The sequence below is a fragment of the Balaenoptera acutorostrata genome, chromosome 3 (genome assembly GCF_949987535.1).
Source record: "Balaenoptera acutorostrata chromosome 3, mBalAcu1.1, whole genome shotgun sequence".
In the NCBI taxonomy this organism is placed as follows: Eukaryota; Metazoa; Chordata; class Mammalia; order Artiodactyla; family Balaenopteridae; genus Balaenoptera; species Balaenoptera acutorostrata.
The window spans coordinates 20,434,793-20,460,314 of record NC_080066.1 but is presented as its reverse complement, the minus strand read 5'-3'; the positions used below and the strand labels follow the sequence as shown (position 1 = coordinate 20,460,314).

The 25,522-nt window shown below is 42.1% G+C and overlaps 1 protein-coding gene across 3 annotated transcripts; it reads right to left on the bottom strand.

The window, feature by feature from the left end:
• Positions 1–1,952: 1,952 nt before the first annotated feature.
• On the bottom strand, positions 1,953–25,426 carry NUDT5 (nudix hydrolase 5). 3 transcript variants are annotated; one of them, XR_009007704.1, is made up of 10 exons: positions 25,253–25,426; positions 15,353–15,436; positions 13,503–13,570; positions 10,807–10,905; positions 9,554–9,603; positions 8,172–8,279; positions 6,654–6,749; positions 5,953–6,054; positions 4,309–4,505; positions 1,953–2,189 (listed from the first exon to the last, which is right to left on the bottom strand). XR_009007704.1 is itself a non-coding variant. In XM_057544072.1 (10 exons), the coding sequence occupies exons 2-10, from the start codon at positions 15,413–15,415 to the stop codon at positions 2,080–2,082; spliced, it is 660 nt and encodes a 219-aa protein (XP_057400055.1). In that variant the 5' UTR covers positions 15,416–15,436; positions 15,546–15,667; the 3' UTR covers positions 1,953–2,079. The 3 variants fall into 3 exon arrangements, 1 of the variants encoding a protein (XP_057400055.1); XR_009007703.1 differs by having other exon boundaries at positions 25,257–25,426; XM_057544072.1 differs by lacking the exons at positions 10,807–10,905; positions 25,253–25,426 and adding an exon at positions 15,546–15,667 and having other exon boundaries at positions 4,309–4,362; positions 4,497–4,505.
• Positions 25,427–25,522: the final 96 nt, after the last annotated feature.

The window sequence follows — 25,522 nt, the reverse complement described above, 5'->3', positions numbered from 1 at the left end:
GCCCAAAAAGATCAAACTTAATTTTTCAAAGAAGTCCTTCTCATTCATATGGTTTTCTATCATTGTTTACTTTCTTACTGCAGGAAGTGTATCTTATTTAGCTTAGGATCACAAAGCCAACTAATTTCAGGAGGAAGGCAGAGAGAATACAGGCAGGCAGGAGGGTAGCCGTGTCCACTGGAGAGCATCTCCTGAGGGCCTCAGACCACTGTTACCATGGAAATACAACCCAGTGTTACAGCTATTTTTCCCCAAAGAAGGTGGAAATACAGCTTTTAATAATAAACCTTCAAAAAAATACTAATAAACCTTCAACGTTTAAATACTGATGATACACTAATAGGGCCAGCCAGTGAAAACACCCAGACTGCCAGTTCTCAAACTGACAGAATTTCCAAAGCATAGCCTTTGATATTTACAGAGAACATAAACTGCATTAGGGGATGTTCTAGGATTTAGGTGTCACTTCTGAACTGCACTCTTAGGAAAAGAAGAAGGCAGAAAGGACAGGCAGGGGTTACAAACCTCTGTCCTCCATCAGCATTTGAGTAGCTTTATCAGTTGGCATGGGGAGTGGTTTTGCAAGAGTTGGAGGCTGTTTGGAGACCAGTCTGTGTGCTTGAGCCTGTGCATTCTCTGTATGCCTTGGCGTCTCTTGATTTTGATGAAGAGCAGTAACGAGGGCCTTGAGTGCTCAGGGAAGAGGATTACAGTCCCTGGAGAATCATGATGCCCATAACTAAAAATAAGGATTTAAGAGGCACAGGGGAAAGCTACTATTAGAGCAACTAGTTGGGGCTGAATTTTCATAGTATTCACAGGGAGAGTAGACTTCATCTATACAGTTCTCTAGTTGCATGATTCTTTCCATTCTTTTTAGGAAGTACAATATAAAGATCTATTTTTGCTCATAAAAATATCTCTAGGTAAGACAGTGAACCTGCATACAAGCAAACTGTACTGCAGCCCTTTTGGCATTAGTCCCCTGATCTTATCTGGATCTGAGGGGCCTGGCTAACCCCTGGTCCAGGGCTGGAAACATGACTTAGGGGTAGCCAATGAGAACCATCCAGAGACTTCTACACCACAGAAAGAAGCAGTAATCCTGGAGCCTCTGAGGCTACAGAAGTCCACACAACAGCCAAGCTCAAGAGGTAAGAAAATGGCCAATGACACCAGTGGACCTTGAGGATTGGGGGCAGGGGAGGTTTGGGCATGGCATGAGCCAGAAACAATCCATATTTTCCTTTAAAGAAGCGTGTATTGGGTTTCTGGTACTTGCTAACTGTGCTGGCTACACTCACAGTTTAACACCAAGACAATGCCCCAAACCATGTAAATCTTATTACTATGGGTTTGGTTTTTAGAAACTTCAAGTACTTTTTGAGGTAAGGATAGGAAATGAGATTCTGAAGTATATACACGTGCTTGAGGGAAGGGCCCTGTATTTTCATTAGCCTCTGAACCTTGGTACGTGAATGAATCGACCGTTCTTCATTACATAAGAGCTGGTCACCCTCCAGTAGTTAGATGGCTATAAGGACACTACCTAACTGGAAACATTTGCTTATTACGAATGTTATTCTCTTTTATATCCTCTGCTATGCAGATTAATTCCATATAGCAGATAATTTAGGAGAGGCCAAGAAAGTCCCTATATAGGTCTGTCTTTTAAAAAAACTCTAATGCCGTAAACAGTTGTTTGCATACCTCGCCACATATTTTTTAGTGGGGGTTGGGAAGAGTTGACCTAATTGGAATTCAGGGCTATTTTCCTATGAAAATACCGTATCTCCTGGATTAGAGTAGAAAAGTTAACAGCTGAGCTTTCTTTTTTGAAAGCTGTATTAAACATTACCTGCATTTATGTTGTTCTTCTTTAATATTAGCTGGAGTCTAGCATTTAAATGAAGGCTATAATCTACCTGTAATTACAATTCCATACCACCACATGCATTCTGTGATTTTATTTTATGAAAAAACTAATTTCAAATTTCCATTGCAGCTAAGCTGAATACAAAGTCTTAATGATGGAGGCCTGTGTCCTGGTTACAGAAACACGGCGACTGTCCTTTGGCCTTAAAACTTCAGGAAGGGCACTTCAAACGGCTTCGTGTTTGCATGTTTCAGCGCCAGAGCGTAGGAATAGACTCTGGCGTCCACTGTCAGATGTTCATCAGCTACCAGAGCTAGAGGAGGCGAAGAATACAAGTCAGATAATGAAGTTGATAACGGATAATAATACCCCTTATCAGCCAATCAGTGTTTACTGAGCGGCTACTATGTGCCAGTTCCTGTGCTAGATGCTGGTGGTATAGTGATGAACAAGACGTTTCCTGCCTTCAAGGATCTTACTCTAGCAGAAGAATAAAGGATGTAAAAGCAGGACTACGTTTCCAGCATGATATAAGAACAAGAAAAAGTTAAAGACAGAAGAGCACATATACCAGGTGATGATTCTATGTTTTAAACAGCAAAGCTTTAAGTTTATAGATCCAACTGTTACTTCATAGATCGCTCACTACAGGGCTTTGTTGCGCTGAAACTACACAGTAATGATGATTCATGCATCCTCTCCACTGTCAGGGACACACACGTTCCATGTGCAAGTTAAGCTGTGTGCTCGGAGGGACTGGAATGAGGTCTCTGAATCTGACCACAAGGGTCTTTCATGAGAACTTCTGTTTTACTCAGGTGGAAGCCCCCAGATTTCCAATCCGCCCCTTGTTTCCCAGCCACTTGTTAAGGAACAAGCTCAGAGTCGGTTTGACCCTCAAAGGCAGGGTTCTGTCCTGCTCATCTGTGCCAGCAGGTGCTGGGCGAGTGCTGAAAGCTATTCTTCCTAGCAAACTGAACTCCACGTGCCTTCCTACTCACTTCTCAAATGGTACATGTGGAATAAATAATTTGATTACTATATTGTGATGCTAGTAAAGCCAGGAACACTGGTTCTTTGCCCCTCCCTCTTCCTATATATACAGATCCTTCTACCTCCCTCACTATTTTCCCCCTCTTTTAAGGCTGGAAGGGAAGTTACTGGAAAGGAGAAGGAAGGAATTATTTTTAAAAGGACATTTTTCTAATACAAAAAATAAAAACAATAGCACATAACCTTCAAGCATTTGTGTGTCACCATTATCCCATTTAATTTTACTCCTGCCTCCTCAGAGGTAGGGGCTGTCCTACTGTTCCCGTTTAATGAGAAGAGCTAGGAACCTGTTCTGAGCTGTAACTAACACACAGTTGGCTGAGCCTTAATCCAGCCAGGCCTGTCGGCCTCAGAGTTGTGCTGTGACGGGTGGCCACGGCTCTCCCCGAGTAAACACCTCATAAATCACTGCATCTCCTCACGACGAGCACTTCTAACTCTGACTCTGGGATACTAAGGTGGTTTCTACCTTAGGTCTGGTCTATAAAAAGGTAACGCAGGGATGGAGGCTGTCTGGGAACCTGAAATCCCAGCAGGTTTTGAAAGATCTCCTTGACTTTTCAAACACAGACGTCAGAAATAAAACTGTACGCCACTGGTACTCACGGGAGGAAGGAAGAGACTGCTCCCAAAGCTTCAGGTCAAACAATGCTTCAAGTTAATTTTTGAAATAAAAACTTAACAGTATTCAAATTAGGAGATCACCCACTTCTTTGTCGTGAGTGACTGGAGACAAACCCAGCTGGCAGAGGAGCCCCCGAAGGCCCTGCCACGTCTTTTGCAGTATCTCATCGTGTAGGGTTACCAGAGGACATCGGTCCATGGAACCTTACTAATTTTTACAAAGTCCTATGAGACGGGCTGACCAGGAACGACATGTAGCTACATGACAAGTAGTTTACTAAGGGGCACGCTGCTAGTTAGTTCATTATATCAGCTTATCACACTGCGTATATATTAGATGCCTAAATGTTTGTTAAAATCTCCTTTAACTTAGACCCCACACAAAGAACCGTCCAACATACTGCCATATTTGAGGATCAGTTAAGAGATTATTTACTATACCTTTGCATGGCAGGGGTTAAAGATTTAAGGTATAGAATAGTTTTGGCTAATCAGCAGGCCTATATCTTGACTGTTCTGTAGGATTAAAAAAGCCCCTAATGAAAGCTTTCACTTGACATGGAATGTTTTGCTCTTATTTTCAAACTCTATGCCACCTGGAAAGGAAACTTATTATGTAGGTCAACTGCAGTCTTATAACAGTTTCTAGGTATTTGAGTTTAATGAGGAAGAAGAGAAAGAAATAGAATTATATTTAGTACCCCGTTGGTGGGGATGGGGAAAACAGAGAAAGTGGGGTAATCAAGAATGCTTACCATCAAGTCTCTTCAGCAGGTCATTCTTTGGTAAGGAAATCACTTCCACAAATTCTAAACAAACAAAGTGCAAATGAAAATAAAGCCGGACACCAGGCGAGCCCACCTGAGCAATTCACAGTGCCACGGCCGCTCCCGCTGCACCACACGGCAGGCACTCAAGGCCAGCCCCCGAGCGGGACACGTACCTCCATCTCCTGAAAACAAACAGAAGGGGGACATCTCAGCAAGGCCCGGAATGGTCAAACACTGCAAGGCTTTTGTGCAAGACGTTATCAAAAAGGCTATAAGAGTTTAACAGAAACCTGGGTCTCTACTAATTTAATTTATACATGTGGTAAAATAATTCCAACAGTACAAAGTTATTCTCCAAATCAAATGTTTTAATGGCCAAGTTTAAAGCATATTCTGTGATATGCATATATGTATTTTTAAACTTTGTTAAAATATACATAACATAAAATTTACCAATTCAACCATTTTTGAAGGTACAAATTCAGTGGCATTAAATACAGTCACATTGTTGTGCAATCATCAGCACTACACATCTCCGGAACTTTTTCATCATCCAAAACAGAAAGGTGGTACCGCTGAACAAGAATTCCCTATCCTCGGTGACCTCTATTCTACCTTCTGTCTCTATGAATGTAGCGATTTTAGGTATCTCACATTTGTGGAATCACACAATATTTGCCCTCCTGTGTCTGCCTTAATTTCACTGAGCAAGATGTTTTCAAGCTTCATGTATCAGCATGCCTCGTTGCTTTATGGCTGAGTAATATTCCATTGTAAGAATAGGCCACATTTTGTTTATCCATCTGTTAATGGACACTTGGGTTGTTCCACCTTTTGGGTATTGTGAATGATGCTGAATGAACACTGGCGTCCAAGTATTTGTTTGAGGCCCTGCTTTCAATTCCGGGTATTTACCTAGGAGTGGAATTGCTGGGTTACCTGCTAATTCCACGTTTAGCTCTCTGAGGAACTGCCAAACTCTTCCTCAGCATGTTATATTTGCTAGTTTGAAAACTGGGCATTTAAAATTAGCTGCAGTGGGAAACTGGAACACTCAGCACAACTAAAAGGGATGGGAAATGGAAGACCACCACTCTAACACATGATTTACGGTGGTGTCTGTGTCACCACCACCTTCTAGTGGGGCTGCGAGAGCACACGGAACCGACAGAGGCATTAAAGCCTCTGAATCCAAACTTGCTAAGAAATGTGGAGCAGAGAATTTCCCCAAAGCTTCACTAAATATGGAACTCAACAAAAACAGTTAATATGGCACTGTGCTGTAGCACTTCTGCCATTCTTACAATATTGATGGAGACAGAAATCAGAGTGATTTTGAAGATTTTCACTGTTTACGATTTAAGGCCTGTAGCTTATTACTAAGCGGGAATAAACTCCATATAGAAAGTATGGAAATTTGTAATTGCACATTTTTTATAAAGAAAGCATAAAAATCAATGAAGTGCTAAGAGAAAAATGCTGAAATACATAAGATTAGGAAAATAGCCAAGAGTACCAATGAAGCATCTCTGAAAGACCATTATTCTATTAACAAAAATCAAACTAGTAGCAAGTTAAAAGAAATTTAATGCAACGCAACCACTGTAAATGTAGCCAACACATGCTTACCTGGCTTTGGCTTAGGCCTTACGTTTTCAGCATCGTCTCCATTGATAGTTACGGTTACGATATGTGTGGTACAGTTTGACAAGCCTGGATCCATACAGACAGCTGGGGAGAGAAGCAGCAGATCACCTTTCCAGACACTAGTCAGGTGTCATTCGTTTCATCACTTAAATGTCTTTAGAGGAAGAGTGGGCTTGTAACTCATAGTTTATGTAGAAGTTATGCAGGGGAACTGGTTTCTCCTATTCCCTTAGTATATACGCTGTAGGCCTGCAGAGCACATGTGTAGTTAGTACTCATATTTTCCCCAGAGTTCCTGAGGAAAGTTTGGTAAATCTGAGGGGTTAGATGCGGTAAAATCCTTTCACCACATCAAGAAAGTCTTCTAGTGAGGAGCACAGCATATGGACGAGATGAGTAAGTAATAAAGCTTAGAATGTGGGAACCCTGAAAGGCACCCTGATTTCATAATTCTTCTCCAACTTCAGTCCTTTATGCTCAGCCGTGCTCTCATGGGGCAGGGAGGTTCATTCTCAGGTGACCAGCCCTCATCGAGGATTTCTCTTCAGTGAATTAGCTAATAAATAAATCCCTGACCATCAAGAACACCCAAAGAATCAGCCCTTTCACATCCAGAACAATCAACTGCTTGGCTAATTTTCAAGAGTTTGTCCCCAAGCACACACATGGGAAGCAGCACGAACCTGGGGAACATTCAGCAACGTCGCCCTTGTAGCCAGTTTCTTCCTCGAGCTCCCGAAGAGCAGCTGCTTCTGGGCTTTCGTTCTCATCGATGAGACCTGCAAGTCCCAGTCATGTGAGAGGTGGGACAGGGAGCCCCCTTCTTCTAACACACAAGCTGCCGAGCTACGTGTGAATAATCAAGCAAGAGGTTTGGGAAAAGTGGGCGTGCAGATAAAACTGATTCAGGTTTTGATCTTTTATAGAAAAATTAAAGGCAAAAGAACACCCCTGGGCAGATTTAGTAGGTTGTGTTCCTCGTGTTTAGACCTAGATGTTTTTGTGAGCATCTCAGCATCAAGGTTGTTGTACAGCACGGATCTCCTGGGCAGGTAAGTGGCTTGGTGGTGGCCAACTGGCCCCAGTTTTGGACTAGTCATGTGACTACAGCACAGGAAGCCTGTGCTTTTTTTTGTTTCCTCACATGCGAGTTGGGGACAGTGTTTCCCATCTTGCCTTCCTCCCTCAGGGCCATATTGAGGGCCCTGTAATGCAATGCTAGGATAAATGTCACCTGGGAGGGAGAAGATCGGAAAGGAGGGAAGTAGGGGGGAGGGGACTGTGGGTAACACTAGTTCACTGTGCGGAAGGAGTAAACGGGCCGAGTGGGAGGAGGCCAGCAGCGTCGCAGATCCTTTCTCCTGAAAGGAATTTACAGGATGCAAAGAAAAAGTGAAAAGTGGGCTATTCAATCACTTTTGTTTTTTTGGGCCACACCACGCCGCCTGTGGGATCTTAGTTTCCCGACCAGGGATTGAACCGGCGCCCCCTGCAGTGGAAGCTCAGAGTCTTAACCACTGGACCACCAGGGAAGCCCTCAATTACTTTTAAAGTTATTAATTTCTTCAGTGAAATGGCAAGGAAATGAGAAAGAAAATAAAGCTGTTACTTATGTGTTACTATGGGATGGACTTTGAAAATACAGAACTTAAACCACTAATGATAACTGAAATCTAACCTCTTCAGATGGGAACAAGCCAATTAAGTCCTATAAGGATGCACTGCATTCAATTCTAGATACTTTCTGTACAACTGAAAAAATATTCTAGTTGAAATTAAGATGATTTCCTTGGCCTGTATACATACAGGAGGATCATGGTTCTTTCCCATTCACAGTTTTTGGAGTTAAGAGCCGGGCCTAGTTATTACCGTAAATTCACCAGAGGCAGATCATTAGTGATGGAAAACGAATTACCTTGACAAATTAGGAAAAAGCAATGACTCACAAGAGGCTAGAAAGAACGCTGCAAAGAGGAGGGCAGGTGGTCTGGAAAGGTGAGCTGTGATACCGCTACGGGTTAGTGGATCACTGGAGTGTGGCCTGGAGTGCCTCACTGCAGAAGTGGTTTTGTTTTACTTAAAACTGCATGGACAGATGAACAGGTGTTCAACGTCTAAGCTCTGCCGTTCTCAGGCTCTGCCCTGGCTCAGTCCAATAGTCCCTGAGGGGCCATTCTACTCCCCAGTGTTCAGATACTCACCGGCGGGGAATTCTAGGCAGTAGCCCCCCATCGGGGGTCGGAACTGCTTCACCAGAATGATGCATTCATAGTGAAGGGTTCTTTGCAGCAAGGGGATGACCGCCACACCTGCCAGCAGGAAATAAAACCAGGAAACCCCAATGAAAGGTCAGGAACGCCAGGAATTTGTTTACAGCAATCTAACTATTGATAAAAGCCCACATTTTAAGAAATGCTGCAGCTGAAATCTGTCTTGTATTTGCCATTAGCAATAGGAAGTTAATTTAAGCTACAATACTGGCAGTTAACTTTGGAAGTTATTCTCATTAAAAAAAAGCAAGGAAAAAATAATCACACTTCCATGTCACTTAATTTGTCTTTTTATAAAAAGCTTGTTTTTATTGCCACAATTTCTTTAAAATAAAATTGAAACTAGAAGTAAACATTTAGCCCAGGGTCCAGGAAAAATTTTGGTCTACACGAACCTCTACAGGCATCATTTCTCGCCCTGCTGCAGCCAGGCCGCTGCTGAAGCTACACTGATCTCTGTGCTCTTGGATTTCCTTTAAGCAATAAATCAAGTAAGTTCCAATGTTTGTCGTATATGCTAACTAGACTGAACTTCATTGTTTTAGGATAAAAGACCCTTTCTCCCAAGTTTACTTGGCCTTCAAACCAAACCCAAACCAAAAACCACTGGATTCTGGAAAACACAACTGCTCAGGAGGACCACTCGGCTCCTCTCGCTTTCCCGGTAGGAAAACACAGCAGCTGCGGCAGCTGCTCTACTTCCAGGAAAAACGGAACACAGAACAAAATGGAAAAATACAAGGGAAAAACAAGAAAGACCTATTGCCCAACTTCCCCTAGACCAGAGGTGGTTTTCAGGACTGTTTCTGGGATCTTTGCAGTCAAAGCATTCATGCCTGGAAGGGAAAGTGAACTGAATGAACAGTCTTTTCCTAAGTCGTTTCCTCATCAACTTATAAAAGCAAGCGGTCGGAAAGCGCCAAGTCATGCCAAATAAGTTTTCCAAACGAAAGGCTCTCATCCAGATCCTCTGACCAGAACGCAAAAGATTTCTAGAAGTCATAACACATCTAGATACAGTATGTGGCTTCAAATTACACTGACTTATGTTTGGCCTTAAGTATGATGACATCTTCCCCTCAAAAACACTGTTCTGAGCTTAGGTAACAGGAACCGGAAGTTATTTATAAAGAAAGCTTGATTTAGTTACATACTGTTGCAAAATAGAACGCCAGAGTTAAAGATAAAAGATCATGCTTGAAGATAACCCTGCTCTGAGGTCTTGGTTACAGTAAAAAACCCTCCTACCCCCAGTCTCCTAGTCCTGTGTGGGACTTCCTTTCGGGAGAGTTCTAACAGGTTTGCACTCATACCATCAGCCGACTGGCCTTTCCTCGTTGTCCGCTTCACAGTTTCCCAAGTTCTGTTCAGGCAGACAAGAAAAAACAAAAGCATTAGTGCTGAAGAGGAGACTTCTTAGGTTTTGTGTGTATAACCAGCACCTTACAGGTGCAAAGCATGCAAATGAGCTAAAGATAGCGGCCAGGAACACCACGCAATAAAGATCTGTATCAAAAAAAGAGCCAACCGTGCTTTCCCACAGCTTCTAAAAATTATCAGAGAAAACCACTGCCTCCTACATCTAACTCTCTACATCTAAATAGAGGGCCTGCTCATCACCGGAGCTGCCTTTCAAATCAGCTTTCAAATCATTTACTCAAAACACTTCAGTTTGGATCATAAATTTGCGAGAGCAGCACAGCTGGCGATCACAGCTTTAAAGGCGATTAATCAGTCAGTGCAAATCCAGCCCCTGTGCAAATTCCAAAGGATATCCTGCATAATGTAAACCATTGAGACGGTTATTTATAGTTTAGATTTTAAAAGCTGTCACCTCAACTACACAATTTATGAAAGTAGGACCTTCCTATTTATTAATTGAGGAATTAATAAATTTAGATAAGTACTCTGCTTTGCATGTGTGAGATCCTGTCTAAAGGGAAAATGGTCCCTAGAAGAACAAGTGGGGTGAGCGGCTCCTGATCCCCCCTTACAGCTTTATTCCTGACTAGCTATTTGTTTCAGGGAACCCAGTACTGACGATCCAGTTACTGGAACACCATGTTGTTTAAAGGGGGAAGGGAGTATGAGGGAATTTCCTCCTCACTCTCTTAGCCCTTCAACAGAAAAAAGCAGCGGTTAGAGATGGGGGTAAAGAAGCAAACAATTTTGATTTAAAAGAAGGAAGACATCTGGGTGGCTCTGGAGAAAGAAAGAAAGGCATCCACGTCCGACATCTGTCTCCCTACGGTGAGACTGAGTGTAAGAGGTACTCCTTGGAGGAAACCTCGTGCTTTTTATCTGGCTGTCCTTGAGGCTTGGACCTTGCCACATTTCTATTAAAAAGTGTCAGAATTTAATCAAGTTAAAAAAAAAAAAACTTTCTGTAAACTGCAGGTCTTTTAGTATTGCACCCAAATTCTAAAGGGCAAATATGTCAAAAATGAACCTATGAAAATCAACCAGACTACCAGGACGACTCACAGCTGCCCACATTCCTGTTAGTAGCAAGAAGCCAACCAACAAGCCATTCTGATCAGTCAATAACTTGCAAGTGACAAAACACCTTCTGGCCCAGTTCTCTCTGCTGCCTCCTACGGTTAGAGTCCTAAAGACTGAAGAAGACAGTGCTGGGAAAAGCACTGAAGCTCCCATCCCCAACACACTAGGAATAAAGGAAGCAAAAAGAGGAGCATCATTATAGTGGTTACAATGAAGTAAATAAGCAGTATGGAGCCATAAAATAGGTACGTATTTATAAGAAACAGTAGAACAAGAGCGACCCCCGAGAGCTCCAGTCATCTCAGAGGGACTCAGAGAGGAGAGACGTCCATCTGATTGCTGTCTTAAAAGCCTCTTGTAGCTTTAGAATTCTGATTCTGGTTGAGTTACTCCATTTTTAGTCTTTGTTATAAGGAAAGCCTGTTTTACTTTCTTCCCTCTGGTCAACCAACTCCAAGAGGTAGGCAGGGCGACAGAGGGTGAGTTCAGCTCTCTCCTGAATGTCGATACAGGGTCACATAGCCAGCACATCTTTACTCTCCCCAACTCAATTCCATACCCTCTTCCATGAATGAGACAATGGAACAAAGGATTTTCTAGCTGCAATTTAACTCTTCTGTACATGCAACAGTTTATACATTTATAAGTCATGGCCTACTGTAAAGTACTGAGATTCATTCTTCGAAGCTTGACATTCGGGTATGCAATGTTAATGTTTCACACAGGCGCTCCCTGGAGGCTGCAGGGCAGCCCTACGTATGGACGGATGCAGAAGACCGTGCTGTAAACAGGCCACACGGTGTGGAGTCTGGGAGACCTGAGGCCACTCCCGACTACTGAAGCAGGCTCTCCGGAGGTGAGACCGAATCCCGAGTATTTGGAAACAAATCCCCAAGTGATTCCGAGGCACATCCCTGACGAAGAAGTGCTGGAAGGAAGAGAGGACAGGGGCAGGCGCACAGCCACGTGGGCCCCAACCAACACGGACTCCTCACACTAACCAGTGTTAAGGGCTCTATTTTGTGTTATAAACTTAACTCGACAGGAAGGAGAACCAAGCTGTATCATGGTAGGTTGGGCTCTAAGCTCTGGCTACGTTTTCACAAGTGTAAGTACGTGTGCACCTGTCGTGTTCCCCAAGTCTCGGGCCTCACCACACCCAGCTCACTGCACGTAACAGGTAGCCCTCCCGCTCTGTGGATGGGGCGTAGTGTGCTTAGCTTTCTTACTTTGGGTTTACCAGTGCTATGAATATCTTAGTGTTCCCGATGGCTCTCCAACATTGAACCTTATTACTGTTTTTTGCTACTTTAGTAGATATAGTCAAAAGTTGTTTAAATCACTGGCAAGTTCATGTACTTTCACACTGACGATAGATGTATTTATTTCCTTACGAAGAAACTTTATTCTTATTTGATCACTTCGCAAATAGAGTTTTTATGTTAATGAATTTATATCACATAACCTGGATACTAAATTTAGTTATATTTTCCTATTTTCTCATTCTGTTTTGCTCCTTTTTGTATTTCATAAGTAAACGTTTAGCACATTTTTTTCTGTTATTTATAATATACAAAATTACTAAACAGAAAAGTTGGAAAATAGAAGAAAAAGGCTAGTCACATAGCTGCCATTAATATTTTGCTACAGTTTTCCTTCTAGCCTTTTCTTACACATTATTTGGCAGAATTTAAAAACCATATATCTGGGGGCTTCCCTGGTGGCGCAGTGGTTGCGAATCTGCCTGCCGATGCAGGGGACACGGGTTCGAGCCCTGGTCTGGGAAGATCCCACGTGCCGTGGAGCAACTAGGCCCGTGAGCCACAACTACTGAGCCTGCGCATCTGGAGCCTGTGCTCCGCAACAAGAGAGGTCACGACAGTGAGAGAGGCCCGCGCACCGCGATGAAGAGTGGCCCCTGCTTGCCGCAACTGGAGAAAGCCCTCGCACAGAAACAAAGACCCAACACAGACAAAAATAAATAAATAAATAATTAATTAATTAAGAAAGCAACTTAAAAAAAAAATCTCTGGTACTGTTAAAAAACAAAACAAAACAAAAAAACCCCATATATCCAATATCCTATTTTGTTATCAGCTTATTAACTTTTCTGATACCACTAGGTTGTCTTCATGATCTGCTGTGGAGATGGCTGCGTAGATTTTGCCAAATGAATACACTGTAACAATTATTTCTCTGTTTTTAAGATGCTTAGGTTAATTTCAATTTATTTGTCTTTTAAATTTATGATGAACATTTTTCACGCATAAATCTGATTCCAAATAGTTTTCTTAGCATAGTCTTAGACACCGCAGGCGCCAGGCCCCAGGAACTCCCTCCCGGCCCTCACCCACATATGTCTTTACGGCGACTGGTACACAGTGTGAAATGCTTTACAAAACTTCTTTCCCCCCAATTTTCATTTCCATGAGCAAGGTGTAAGCCTGTAAGTTTTACCTCAAACCCAGTAGCATTTTCTCTTAAATTCTAATTCAGAGATAAAACCTGGTTTAATAGAAGGAAGTCACCTGTACTGTTAATTATTCTGTTGCTTTATCAGCTTAAATTAGGCTTGGCCCAAAAGTTTTAGGTTCACCCTAATCTTCTTGGGAGAATGGTGTTAAAACAGCTTAACTAGATTCTTTACTTAAGACAGAGTTTACAGTGAGGAAAATATCAAAGTTTATGCCAAACACTAAATAGAGACCCTGAGAACCCAAATCCTCAGCATTTTACAAAAAGAAGAAAAAAATACTTTACCTTGTTTTACCAGTAGGATCTCTGTAAGTTGTTTTTTCAAGCTTGACCCATTTTCCTTCTGAAATTAACTAAAAGATCGGATAGTAAGTCGGGAAACTTTCAAGCTGAGCTGTTTTTTATTTAGTTCTTTTTCCTTTCAAACTTTTTGTGGCTCTCAATGATCATGCTTCCCTCCCCAAAATTTGTGTCCAAGTTTTCTTTGTGTCTAAAGAATTGAAAGTTGTTTTTCTGATGGTGGGCCTGCTGCTCTGTGGAGTTTTGGAGGTAGAACTGAAGAGGTGAAAAGAAATGAGAGTTGGCAAATTCTTGGGAGAGGGGAGGACGGGGGCACCTAGAAGGGAGCACGAGGGAGGGAGGGAGGGGTTTATTAGGACGCTCCTAACCTTCTCTCCTCTGATCTGGGTGCCAGTCACGTGCGTGCGTTTAGGATGTGAAAACTCAGTGGCATCTGACTGTCAATGACTACACAGCAAAGCTGAATACAGGGATACCACGGCCAATGACTGCATTTCCCATAATGACACATGGGTTTACCACCCAGTCTGAGGGGCACCCAGCATCGTTTTGCCTGGATGCCGAGGTTAGGTTACCAGGACTAACTTACCTACAGACTATACTGACTGAGCGCAAAGGTGCACTGTGTACATAAAGCAGTAAGTAGCCTTTTTCTTACTATTCTATCTGTCACTTGTCGCCAGCAGCAACCTAATAATTATCTGCAGATCTGTTCACAGATAACACAGAAAGATTTTTAAATCAAAAAGAATTCCAGAAAGGTGTCAAGCTCAGAGTTCCAAAGATGAAGGATTTAAAGTTTATCCACTGCAATGGTTCCTGTAGGAAGAGACTTTTTAAAAGGTAAACTGGATAACACACAAGACATACATTAGTTCTGGAATTTAGATCCCAACTAACAACTTAGGTTTTCATTCTTCTTAAACACACATATTGAGACCACAAATAGCTAACCAAGATGTGATACCTAGGGATGAAATGTCTAAGCCCTAAAACTCACATATGATTTATTTTCTTCTAACCAGAGAAACTTTTAATAAAAATTGAAACAATAAGGTCCTACTGTATAGCACAGGGAACTATATTCAATGTCCTGGGATAAACCATACTGGAAGAGAACATAAAAGAGAATGTATATATGTGTATAACTGAGTCACTTTGCTGTACAGCAGAAATTAACACGACACTGTAAATCAACTCTACTTCAATAAAAAATAAATTAAAAAAATGAATAAAAATTGAGAATTTAAAAAATCAACAGTCAAAACTCACTTCAAAAACAGCCTCAATTTCACTAATACATATAATTAAGAATGATACACCACTGCTCCCACACAAGAGCAACATGCCCGAGTCCTAAAAAGGGAGCGGGGACAGTGTTTAAAACCTGTCTTGGGCTTCCCTGGTGGCGCAGTGGTTGAGAATCTGCCTGCTAATGCAGGGGACACGGGTTCGAGCCCTGGCCTGGGAAGATCCCACATGCCGCAGAGCGGCTGGGCCCGTGAGCCACAACTGCTGAGCCTGCGCGTCTGGAGCCTGTGCTCCGCAACGAGAGAGGCCCGCGCATCGCGATGAAGAGTGGCCCCCGCTTGCCACAACTGGAGAAAGCCCTCGCACAGAAACGAAGACCCAACACAGCCAAAAAATCAATCAATCAATCAATCAATCAAACATACGCATCTGATTCAAGATCCTCATAAAAAAAAAAAAAAAAAAAAAAAAAAACCTGTCTTAAAGAATGAAAAACAATCATTTGAAACAGCAAATAGTCTATACATTTCTTTCAAACTCAGCTTAATATGGCAAAGGAGAAGGGAAGTAAAAACAAGGTATACCTCCTCTGAAATAATGGACTGCTTGGTATTTTGAGAAGACTCTGCCGGTTCTTGTTGCGCCATTTTCACTTTATAGTCCCCAGGCTGTAAGAGAATGAGATGTGTTTTCTGAATTACACATTTGTCCATAGGTCACTGGTCAAAGTACTTAAATGGCGGAAAAACTTGTATCATCAAAGCTTGAGTTTCTCACGTGAAGATTGGGGAGAGCTGCCTCAGGTGGAACAGGAAATGCAAGGCCTCGGGAACAGCCAGGAAAGAACGGGAAGCGTCCCGGTGAGACCGACCCACGTCCTGACGCGCACAGACCTGGCCCTTAGACACAGCCTGAGATGTTCTGACTCCATCTTTAAAACGCTTTCCAAGGGGAAACAGTACAAAGATTGTACACCATTCCCAACGCCCGCCCCTCAACTGCTGTCCCTTATCAACCCTTTCCAGCGAAACTTTGAGTTGTTGGCTGGCTGCTTCTCCCTCCCATTTATCTGTGTGTGTGTGTGTGTGTGTGTGTGTGTGTGTGTTAAATGGATATACCATTCTAATAATTTAAAACTGAACAGTTCAGTGGCCCATTCAAAGTTTTAACATGTGTCAATGTCACAGCTGCACATAATGAGTGAACTAGAAGCAAGATCTGTTAGGAAAGGGCAGGCCCCATCCCGGGGGCCATGGGCTACTACTTTCTCCTGGCATGTTCCCTCAATTCTGTACCCTGAATGTCTGAAAATCTTTCTTCTACCCTCAAAGTTGATTGATAATCTGGCTGTATATACAATTATGAGTTGAAAATCATTTTCTGTCAGCAGTTTGGAGACACTGTTCAGTGTCTTGCTTCTAAGAAGCAAACTGGGGCTTCCCTGGTGGTGCAGTGGTTAAGAATCTGCCTGCCAGTGCATGGGACACGGGTTCGAGCCCTGGTCCAGGAGGATCCCACATGCCGCAGAGCAACTAAGCCCGTGCGCCACAACTACTGAGCCTGTGCTCTAGAGCCCGCGAGCCACAACTACTGAAGCCCGCACACCTAGAGCCCATGCTCTGCAACAAGAGAAGCCACCTCAATGAGAGGCCCACACACCGCAGCGAAGAGTAGCCCCTGTTCACCGCAACTAGAGAAAGCCCGCGCGCAGCAACGAAGACCCAACGCAGCCAAAAATAAATAATAAATAAAATAAATGAATTTCTATAAATATATATAAAAAAAGAAGCAAACTGGCTGCTGCTAAGAGATTTGGAGTCACTCTGAGTCTAGATCCTTTCCAAGTGACCGGTGTTCTTTCTCTGGAAACCTGCAGTTATTTACGTCTTCACGGTGATGTTGGTGTTATTTTAGGGGATTCAAGTGGGTCCTTTCAATCTGGAAACTTCATTCTGTGCTTCCTCAACTATTTCACCGATAATTTCCTCCCCTCTGTTTTCTCTCTTCTCTCTTTCAGGAAATAATACTTAGCTGTTGGACTTCCTGAATCGATCCTCTGTCTTGTCTTTTTCATTCCTATTTTCTGTTTCCTTGTTATTTTATCTACATTTCTCAGTGGCTATTCCAACCCTTCACTACCCTGAAGTTCCACAGTTCCTAACCTACCCCACCTCCTAACTTTAGCTCCAGGGAAAATAGAAACCATCAAACATCAACTCTCTTACCATCTTAGAAGGAAAAGTGTCTGCTCTGTTTCTTCTGGGACCTAAAGTGATAATTAAACAGCAAGTTTCCCTAAAACACAACCAACAAAACAAAACTTAAATAAACCTTCTCATAATCCTGTTCTCTGCTCCAAGCTTGCAGGACTTCTTGAAAGACCAGATGACACTACTGTGTATCTTTATTCAGGCCATCACTATCTACTCCCACACATCATCCGCAAGCTGGAAATACAAGTATCTCCGATTCCTAAACTCCTTTACCAACCATAACTCGTCGATCACAAGTCCTCGAAATTCTACCTCTAACACTTCCTGAAAGTGTCCTACCCCTACTATCCCTGCTCTGGTTAAAAACCTTAATGTCTCCCACTTGGGATGAAATGATGTCCAAAACTATCTCCCAGACACTAGATTTTTCTTTACATTGTCCAAGTTTCAACATTGCTCACAGTTATGTTACTATAAAAACTCCCTAAAATCACTGATGAATAAATGAATGAAGGAAAAGAGTGCAAGTGGCTGGCTAAGTCTAGAGAGCCAACCTGTTCCTAAGAATCAGGTCAGTGTGGGGCCTGCTTAGGCTTGTTCTGAAGAAGAGTTCCTGGTCTACTGGTCTTTATCTAATTAAGTTAAACTCAATTTCAAAATTATCTTGGCACAAAGTTAAAAGATTCACACTTTCTGATTTCAAAACTTACTATAAAAGCCACAGTAATCAAGATGGTGTGGGTACTGGCACAAGCATAGGCTATATATAGATGGATAGAATTGAGAGTCCAGAATTAAACCCATAGATATATGGTGAATTGATTTTCAACAAGAGGGCCAAGAGAATTCAATGGAGGAAAAGAACAGTCTTTTTAACAAATTGTTCTGGGACTAGATATCCACATAGATAAGAATAAAAATGAACCTCTACCTAATACCATCTACAAAAATTAACTCAAAATGGATCAAAGCCCTAATTGTAAGAGTGAAAACTATAAAACTCTGAGAAGAAAACATAACTTTAAATCTTCATGATCTTGGATTAGTCAATTGTCTCTTAGATACGACACCTAAAGCTCAAGTAACCAAAGAAAAAACAGATAAACTGTATTTCATCAAAGTGTAAAACTTTTGTGCTTCAAAGGATACCATCAAGATAGTAGAAAGACAACCCACAGAATGGGAAAAAAGTTTGCAAATCTGATAGAAGACTTGTATGTGAAATATGTAAAAAACTCGTACAATAATTAAAAGACAAATAGCCTAATTAAAAATAGGCAAAGGATCTGAACACACATTTCTCCAAAAAGTGTATACAAATGGCCAATAAGCACGTGAAAATATGCTCAACATCATTAGCCATCAGGGAAATGTAAATCAACACCACAATGAGATACCACTTCACTCCCGCTATGATGATTATAATAAAAGAGATAATAACAAGTGTTGGTGAGGATGTGAAGAAACTAGGACCCTCATACATTGCTGGTAGGAATGTAAAACAGTGTAGCTGCTTTGGAAAACAGTTCCTCAGAAGGTTAACCACAGAGTTCCCATATGACCCAATAATTTCACTCATAGGTATATAACCAAGAGAAGTGACACATAGGCTCACACAAAAACTTGTACACAAATGTTCACAGCAGTATTATTCATAATAGCTCCAAAGTGGAAACAACCTAAATATCTATCAGTTGATGAATAAATAAAATGTAGTCTTTCCATACAACAGAATATTATTCAGCCATAAAAAGGAATGACGTACTGATACATGCTACAACATGGATGAACCTTGGAAACATGCTAAATGAAAGAAGCCAGCCACAAAAGGCCAAATATTGTATGATTCCATTTATATGAAATATCCAGAAGAGAGGAATCCATAACACAGCAAGCAGATTAGTGGTTGCCAGGGGACTGCGGGAAGGAGGGACTAGGGTATGGGATTCCTTTTGATGAAAATGTTCTGGAACTAAATAGTGATGGTGGCGTATCTTGTGAATATACAAAACCTTCTGAATTTTATAATCACGAAGGTGAATTTTATGGTCTGTGAATTACATCTCAATTAACAACCACCACCTTTGCAGTCTTAAAATCCCCAACAGGTAAGTGTGTAGGATAGTTGGGTTGTTGACTGGCACCCTGGGTCCAAAGGCTGACAAAGCCCAGAAGACTAGTTTGCAGAGTTCTGCTCTGGACTCAACAACACTGCACTGCTATACCACGCAACCATTTTACTGTCTGCTGGGTGCACATTTTGTCTGATGCTCAGTACGTATTTATGCTATATTGTTAAAACATTATGAACATTGTTGCTTGCACAGTATTTTGTGGGCCAACCTAGGAATTACTCTGGCAAAGAAGTGAAATTTGAGGCCTTAGGTAAGGAAAGATGACTATATGCTAAAGAAATAAAAATAACCACTTAATGAGGACGAGAGAAAGAAATGCCTATACATCTTCACACTCATTGAAGAAGAGTGAAGGGGGGGAAGGGTGCTGCTAATCTATACAGAGTGATCAGGAAAGGCCTCTTTAATTTGGTGACAGTTGAACAGAGGCATGAAAGTAATAATGTAGTAAGCTACATGTATGTTTAGATATTTAGAGACAGTCAGCATATGAATTATATGCATACAGCATAAGAAAACAGGCAGCTATTCCTCTGAAAGTACCCCAGATGGTAATTTATTAGGTAAACTTTTAACTGGCATTGGTTTACATCAGACAAACAGTTTACATTATTACAAGCAATCACAGTAGCGTGCTGCCCCGGATGAAAACGAACCATAGGTTAGTTACATCAACGGCTGGCTGCCCGTCTCCACCTGAGTGTTCCACACCCAGAGAAAAGAACTTTATCCACCTAGATTTTTATCTTCTAGATTTCCATTCCCTTCTATTAACAACATATACGTCAGAGAAGGAAAGTTTCCTCCACTTTTAGTTTTGACATTTCAGAGAAAGTAACTCTCAGGCAACCAAGCAACCCCATTTAGTGCACAACATAGAATCTTTCTAGAATGGTACAAAACACTTGGATTAAGTAAAAATTTCTACCTCCTTTAATGTGACGTTCTGACCCAAACTTCTTTTTTTTTTTTAAACATCTTTACTGGAGTATAATTGCTCTACAATGGTGTGTTAGCCTCTGCTCTACAACGAAGTGAATCAGCCATACGTATACATATATCCCCATATCCCCTCCCTCTTGCGTCTCCCTCCCACTCTCCCTATCCCACCCCTCTAGGTAGACACTAAGCACCGAGCTGATCTCCCTGTCTGACCCAAACTTCTTAAAAGCAGAGAACTGCAGTCCTTAAAAGTACACGTGCCACTAGAACAGCAGATAGGCGGAGCTACACAACCTCTATTTTCCTCTATGAAAAAATTCATAATCTAGATTCCCAGGAGACAAAATGTCAGTAACACCTAATTTAGAAGAAGAGGTTCTCCCCCGACCCCCACGTGAGTATCTTTAGGGGCAAAGAGGCATCTAGTTCCTTCAGATTTACGTGACACTTCAAGGCATTTATGTTATCTGCTGGGTCCCCTAATGTTTCTCTTTACAGCTGCCCTCAGATTTTCAAAGGGATTGTTGATGGGCTAAAAAAGGTGAAAAGCCCTATTCTGAAGGATGGTTCCTCACCCACCCCTCTTCATCTAACTAAGTTAGCTAAACTCAAGTACAAAACAGTCCCAGTAATCAAAAATCGACCCTCAGTTGGCAAATGCTAAACTATTTATAAGCAGTTGTTTCAAACAGACTGTATTTTAAAATGTTTAAGCTAAAATGTTAGAGGTCTAGAAAAACAAAAAACAAGCTCCAGACATAAATTACAAAAAAAGAAAGAAAAAAGTGGCTAACAGGGCTGGGCCTCTCGAGGGTAATTACTTGGAATGCAATCAGCCCCAAGGGGAACAGTATTCTCTGGCAATCTACTGACAGTGTTAAAAACAAAAATGGGATTAAAGAGTGATTTCAGAAGTCTATTCTTTACCACGCGATTCCCAAAATGTTCAGGATTGTGAAAGCAGGTCAAAGATATTACTGAAACAGAAAAAGAATATTATTCTTAGCGCCATTTCAGAAACAGAAGCTAAATAGTGCGGTGCGGGGCTCTCCAGAGCTCTCCACGCCCAGCTGCGTGCTTGCCTCCAACACCACGGTGATAGAGCTTTCCTAAGCCGACCCCATGCTATTTCGAGATTTAAAAGTAAAGTTTAATTTGAATTTTATCCACTTCATTAGCTAGAACTTAAGGTCATCTACATTTTGCTAATAGGTGTATGTTATACGTAAAAAACCCCCACAAAAACCCCCATGTACATAACGCTGAGTGTTCTAATTCACATAATCTGTTTTAACCTACTTTGGTTTGAGCAGAGAAGGTCTATGATGTGTCAGATGTGTGATTTTTCCAGGGCACAAAAAACTCCAGTGAAGGAAAATGTCACAGGATTCTTTGAATTCCTGTACAGTGGCAGGCAGCAGTGTCTAACTAGCTTTGTGAGCGTGGGCAGTTCAAAAGTTCAAGTATACAGCAAGTGCAAAGTGACCACTATTCCTGCCCTGGGGACCTTATACGCAAATAACCAGAAGGGCAAACGCCTGCTAGAAAGATAATGCAATACCAAGGTGTTTTAAATGAGGCACAAATCACATCCACTTGGGAGGCAGGGAAAATAGAAAAGACTTTTAAAAAGCTACTATTAAAAAGCAGTTTGATGCTAAGATATGATTTAGAGACCAAGAAGGCAGGGCAAGCATCCTGAGTAGAAGGAACCACATGAACAAAAGCAGAGATACTAACTGGGGGAAGGGTTGAGAAATTACAGGAGAGTTTGGCAAGCCCTGGGGCTCTCAACCTTTCCCTCCCTACGCCCTCCAAAAAAAAAAAAAAAAAAAAAACCAACCCCAAACAAACCGCACATATAACGGATGATGTTAACAATTAACAAACATTTCCAAAGGCTTACACAGATTCGGCTGGATGCCCGCCCCTTTCCCCCAAATTTGCTGGCAAACAAAGCACTCAGCAACCTTAACCGGCAGGCCACAAACTCCTGCTGCTAGGCACGTTCCTCTGGGTTTAGCACGTACAATTCTCCACTGAAGGGAGGAAGATAAACGATCACCTTTTCACAAACTTGTGTATTTGAGTATTAGGAACAACAGCTGGATTCAAGTTAAGTGGGAGTAAGATTCAAGAAGTTAAACTGAGAACCGCAAAAGTCAGGCTGTAGAGTTTGCGCCCAGGCTCCCATCATTCACTTATTACCATACCCGAGTCCCTGCAGCTTGCTGAGCTTGCAAAGTGAAGCAAAAATCAGAGCAAGAAATCATACACTGGTTAATCTCTCCCAGCTAATAGCTGAGTATTGTAAACACCATCTATACTCAACCAAAGATGTAGGAGCTCAAATCGTAAGCAAAAACTTCTGATTGACAAATGAAGGTCAGGCAGTTGGAACAGTTTAATAATTGAATAGAGAAATCAACAAGGCAACTTGAAAGAAATTAAGTGGGAGATCAATATTTGCAAAAAATAACGATTGTGTTGTTAATAGGCATGTCTAAAATGCTATTCTACATTCTTTCAGAAAAATTACACAGAAAAGCCACTTGATTTATAATGAACAAAGTATCAATTAGTTTTGTTATATTTAATAATCTTGGTTAAAATCATAAAGCTTCAAAAATTTTAGTTTTTTTAAAGATAATATTTTGATCAGTCTTCTTTTGTACCATCTATGGTAAAATTTTGGTATCCACATCAAATGGATTCACTTTAAGTGAGCTTTTCTTTGCTGACAATTATCCTCACATAACTTCCTGAAGTTACTTTGTTAATGATGCAAAGCCACTGAAAGCTTTCTTTTTTCTTTTCTTTTCTTGTAGGTGTAGGGGTTGGATGGGCAGGGAGGGACTGACATTTTACTGAAATTATACTTGGTGATTTATGATCATTAACCAAGTGATTTACATTAATTAAATCATTACCTTTACTTCTGGTTGAGCAAGAGTGAACTGATTGTAATTACCCCTTGGAAAAGTTAATTGGTTACAGCCACAGAGTAATAAGACCAGTAAAGAACCTCTTGTAATTGCCCAGGAAAGAGATAACATAGGTTTGGACGAGGGTGGACCAGGAGCAAGCAGATTTAATTCCTTGCAGATGAGACTTTTTTACTTTTCCTAAAACAGTTTCTGGGGAAGGGGTTTCCAAAGCTAATTCCAAGGAGATGATCTTAAAGGAACCTGGGAGAAAGGGGTGGTGCAGTGTTCAAACTTGGAAACACTGAGTTTGAGATGTTGGTAAGATATCCCAAGTGGAGAAAACCAACAGGCAGTTGGAAACACTAATCTACAATATTAATTATGGATTCAGAGAAGGAAATGTTTTTTCATTATTTAATTTGGAATTGCTCATTTACCCCCCTATCACTTTGGCTACAGATATTTTTTTTGGCCCTCACGAGAAAAAGCAACTATTTCCACTGTTGTAAAGGTTTCATTGAAGAAACTTGATGAATATAAACAGTTGATGGCTAAATGAAGAAAAGGTAAACATGGTGGCTAATAATGAAAGCGAATTTAGCTGTACCCATTCAAAATACTGGAGTGTCTGTTTGTAATGTCAATTTATTCTATGCTGGTTAAATGTGTAACAAGTTACTTAAAATCAGCTGTGAGTAATACTAAAATGTCAGCACTTCTAAAGTATATAGCCTGAATAAAAGACATCTGCATCAAATCCCTTCCCTGTAGTGTCTATATTTAAGTTTACAAACTTAGCTGCTTCTTTACAAATAACTGCAATTCTCACCTCAACCTCTACACGCAAGTTTCCTGGGCTTCCTCCCAGACTGACTACGTTCCCAGTTTCTACTTTCTCCTATACATCTATTAATTCCTATCTTCAACAGAAAATACCTTACCCAAATTAACCCCATCAGTGCTAACATTGCCTTCAGCTGCACCTTGTTTATTTCTAGGTCACATCTAAAACAAACATTTGAGTGACCACTCCATCCGGTATCAAGTCTCTCTTAGATCTGGCAGCCTGGCACCATTCTCCCAGCATCTATGGAATATTGCTTCTTTTCCCCCTCAAAACAGAAAGGATTGCGTAATCGTGGATCTCAGAAGTGCTACCGACCCACTACCGCCGCCCCTGCCCCAACATACTCTGCAACGGCACACTCCATTTAACTCCGCTTTGAAAATGTATGTTTAAAAGCACTGCTCCCAATTAAACCACTTAGGAACACTTTTTGAGCAAAACAAAACAGGAAACAACGCATATTCCCGGTGGGGGGGGGGCGGGGCGGGGTTCAAACGCCTAATGGGCAGAGAATCCTGTAATTATACGAACGAATACCTTTCTAAAGAGGCTTGTAATCGGTGGGGTTCTCACCTCTTTCTAATTTAAAACGACTTAAGATGAGCCAGTAAGAATGTGCAATTTTAAGGAGCTATCCGAAATGTGCGCCCTTAGGCAAAGGTGCCTGGGACAAGCCCAAGGCACATAACTATAAGAAGCAAGGCTAGGTTTAAAAGGCGTTTCTCAGCACCTAGTCATTTCTCTTTTCATTCATTTAAAGAAATAAATAAAAGTGAACTTTTTCGTTACTCTACTTTCTGACCGCCATCTGATAACGCCCTCACGAAAGGCGTAGGGAAAACAGACGATAGGGTGATAGGGGACGGACGAAGAAGAGGGAAAAAGAATGGTATAACAAATTCGACTAGCATTCCTTACAGTCTTGTGAATCCAGCATGGCATGGGTACGGACACGATCTGGCTGTGTTTTTGCAAGCTGCTACTTTTGAGAGGCTAGAATAAATGAACTTGACGCTCAAAGGCGACACCTCTCCTTTCCTCTGTTCTCCCAGATCTACCTCCTCTACCACCTCCAAAGTCCAACTCCCCAGGACCGTACAGACGTGCTCGTTTCCTCTCTCTCACAACCCTCCCCCACCAGAGAAGCGGGGCCATGCCTCCCTTTGCAGATGCCTCCACCACTGCACTCACGCTAACATTTCACTCTGATGTTTCCTACTTTCTGTAGTACCCCGAGTAGCCCAGCTCTTCCACCCCAGTTCCTGGTTTGCCCCTGAACCTGCCCTCCTTTCCGCGCCTCGCGGGACGCGAGCTGGGTTCGCAGCCGGGGAGACGCGCTCCGCTGCCGGCATGCTCCAGGTGTGCTCCCTCCCTCCCCCGCCAAAGAGACCCTGCACGTGATTGGCCCGCGCCGAGTTACCTACTCCCAGGCGTGGGGCGAAGGGATGGGTACTCCTTTAGGAAGGGGGAGGAAAGGAGAAAGCACGGGTCCAAGGTAGCAGTCTCAGGAGACGCGAGGCTACTGCGGGAGCCGCAGGCACGCCTCGCGGTGATGAGAGAGGGTGCGCGCTCGCCCCCTCGCGGCACCCGTAGCAGCCCCGCTGGTGACCTAGCCGCAGAGGATTACCTTCCGGGGCAGTGCGCGGCTAGGCGAGAAGAGGAGCCCTGCATTTACAATCCTCGTCTCAAC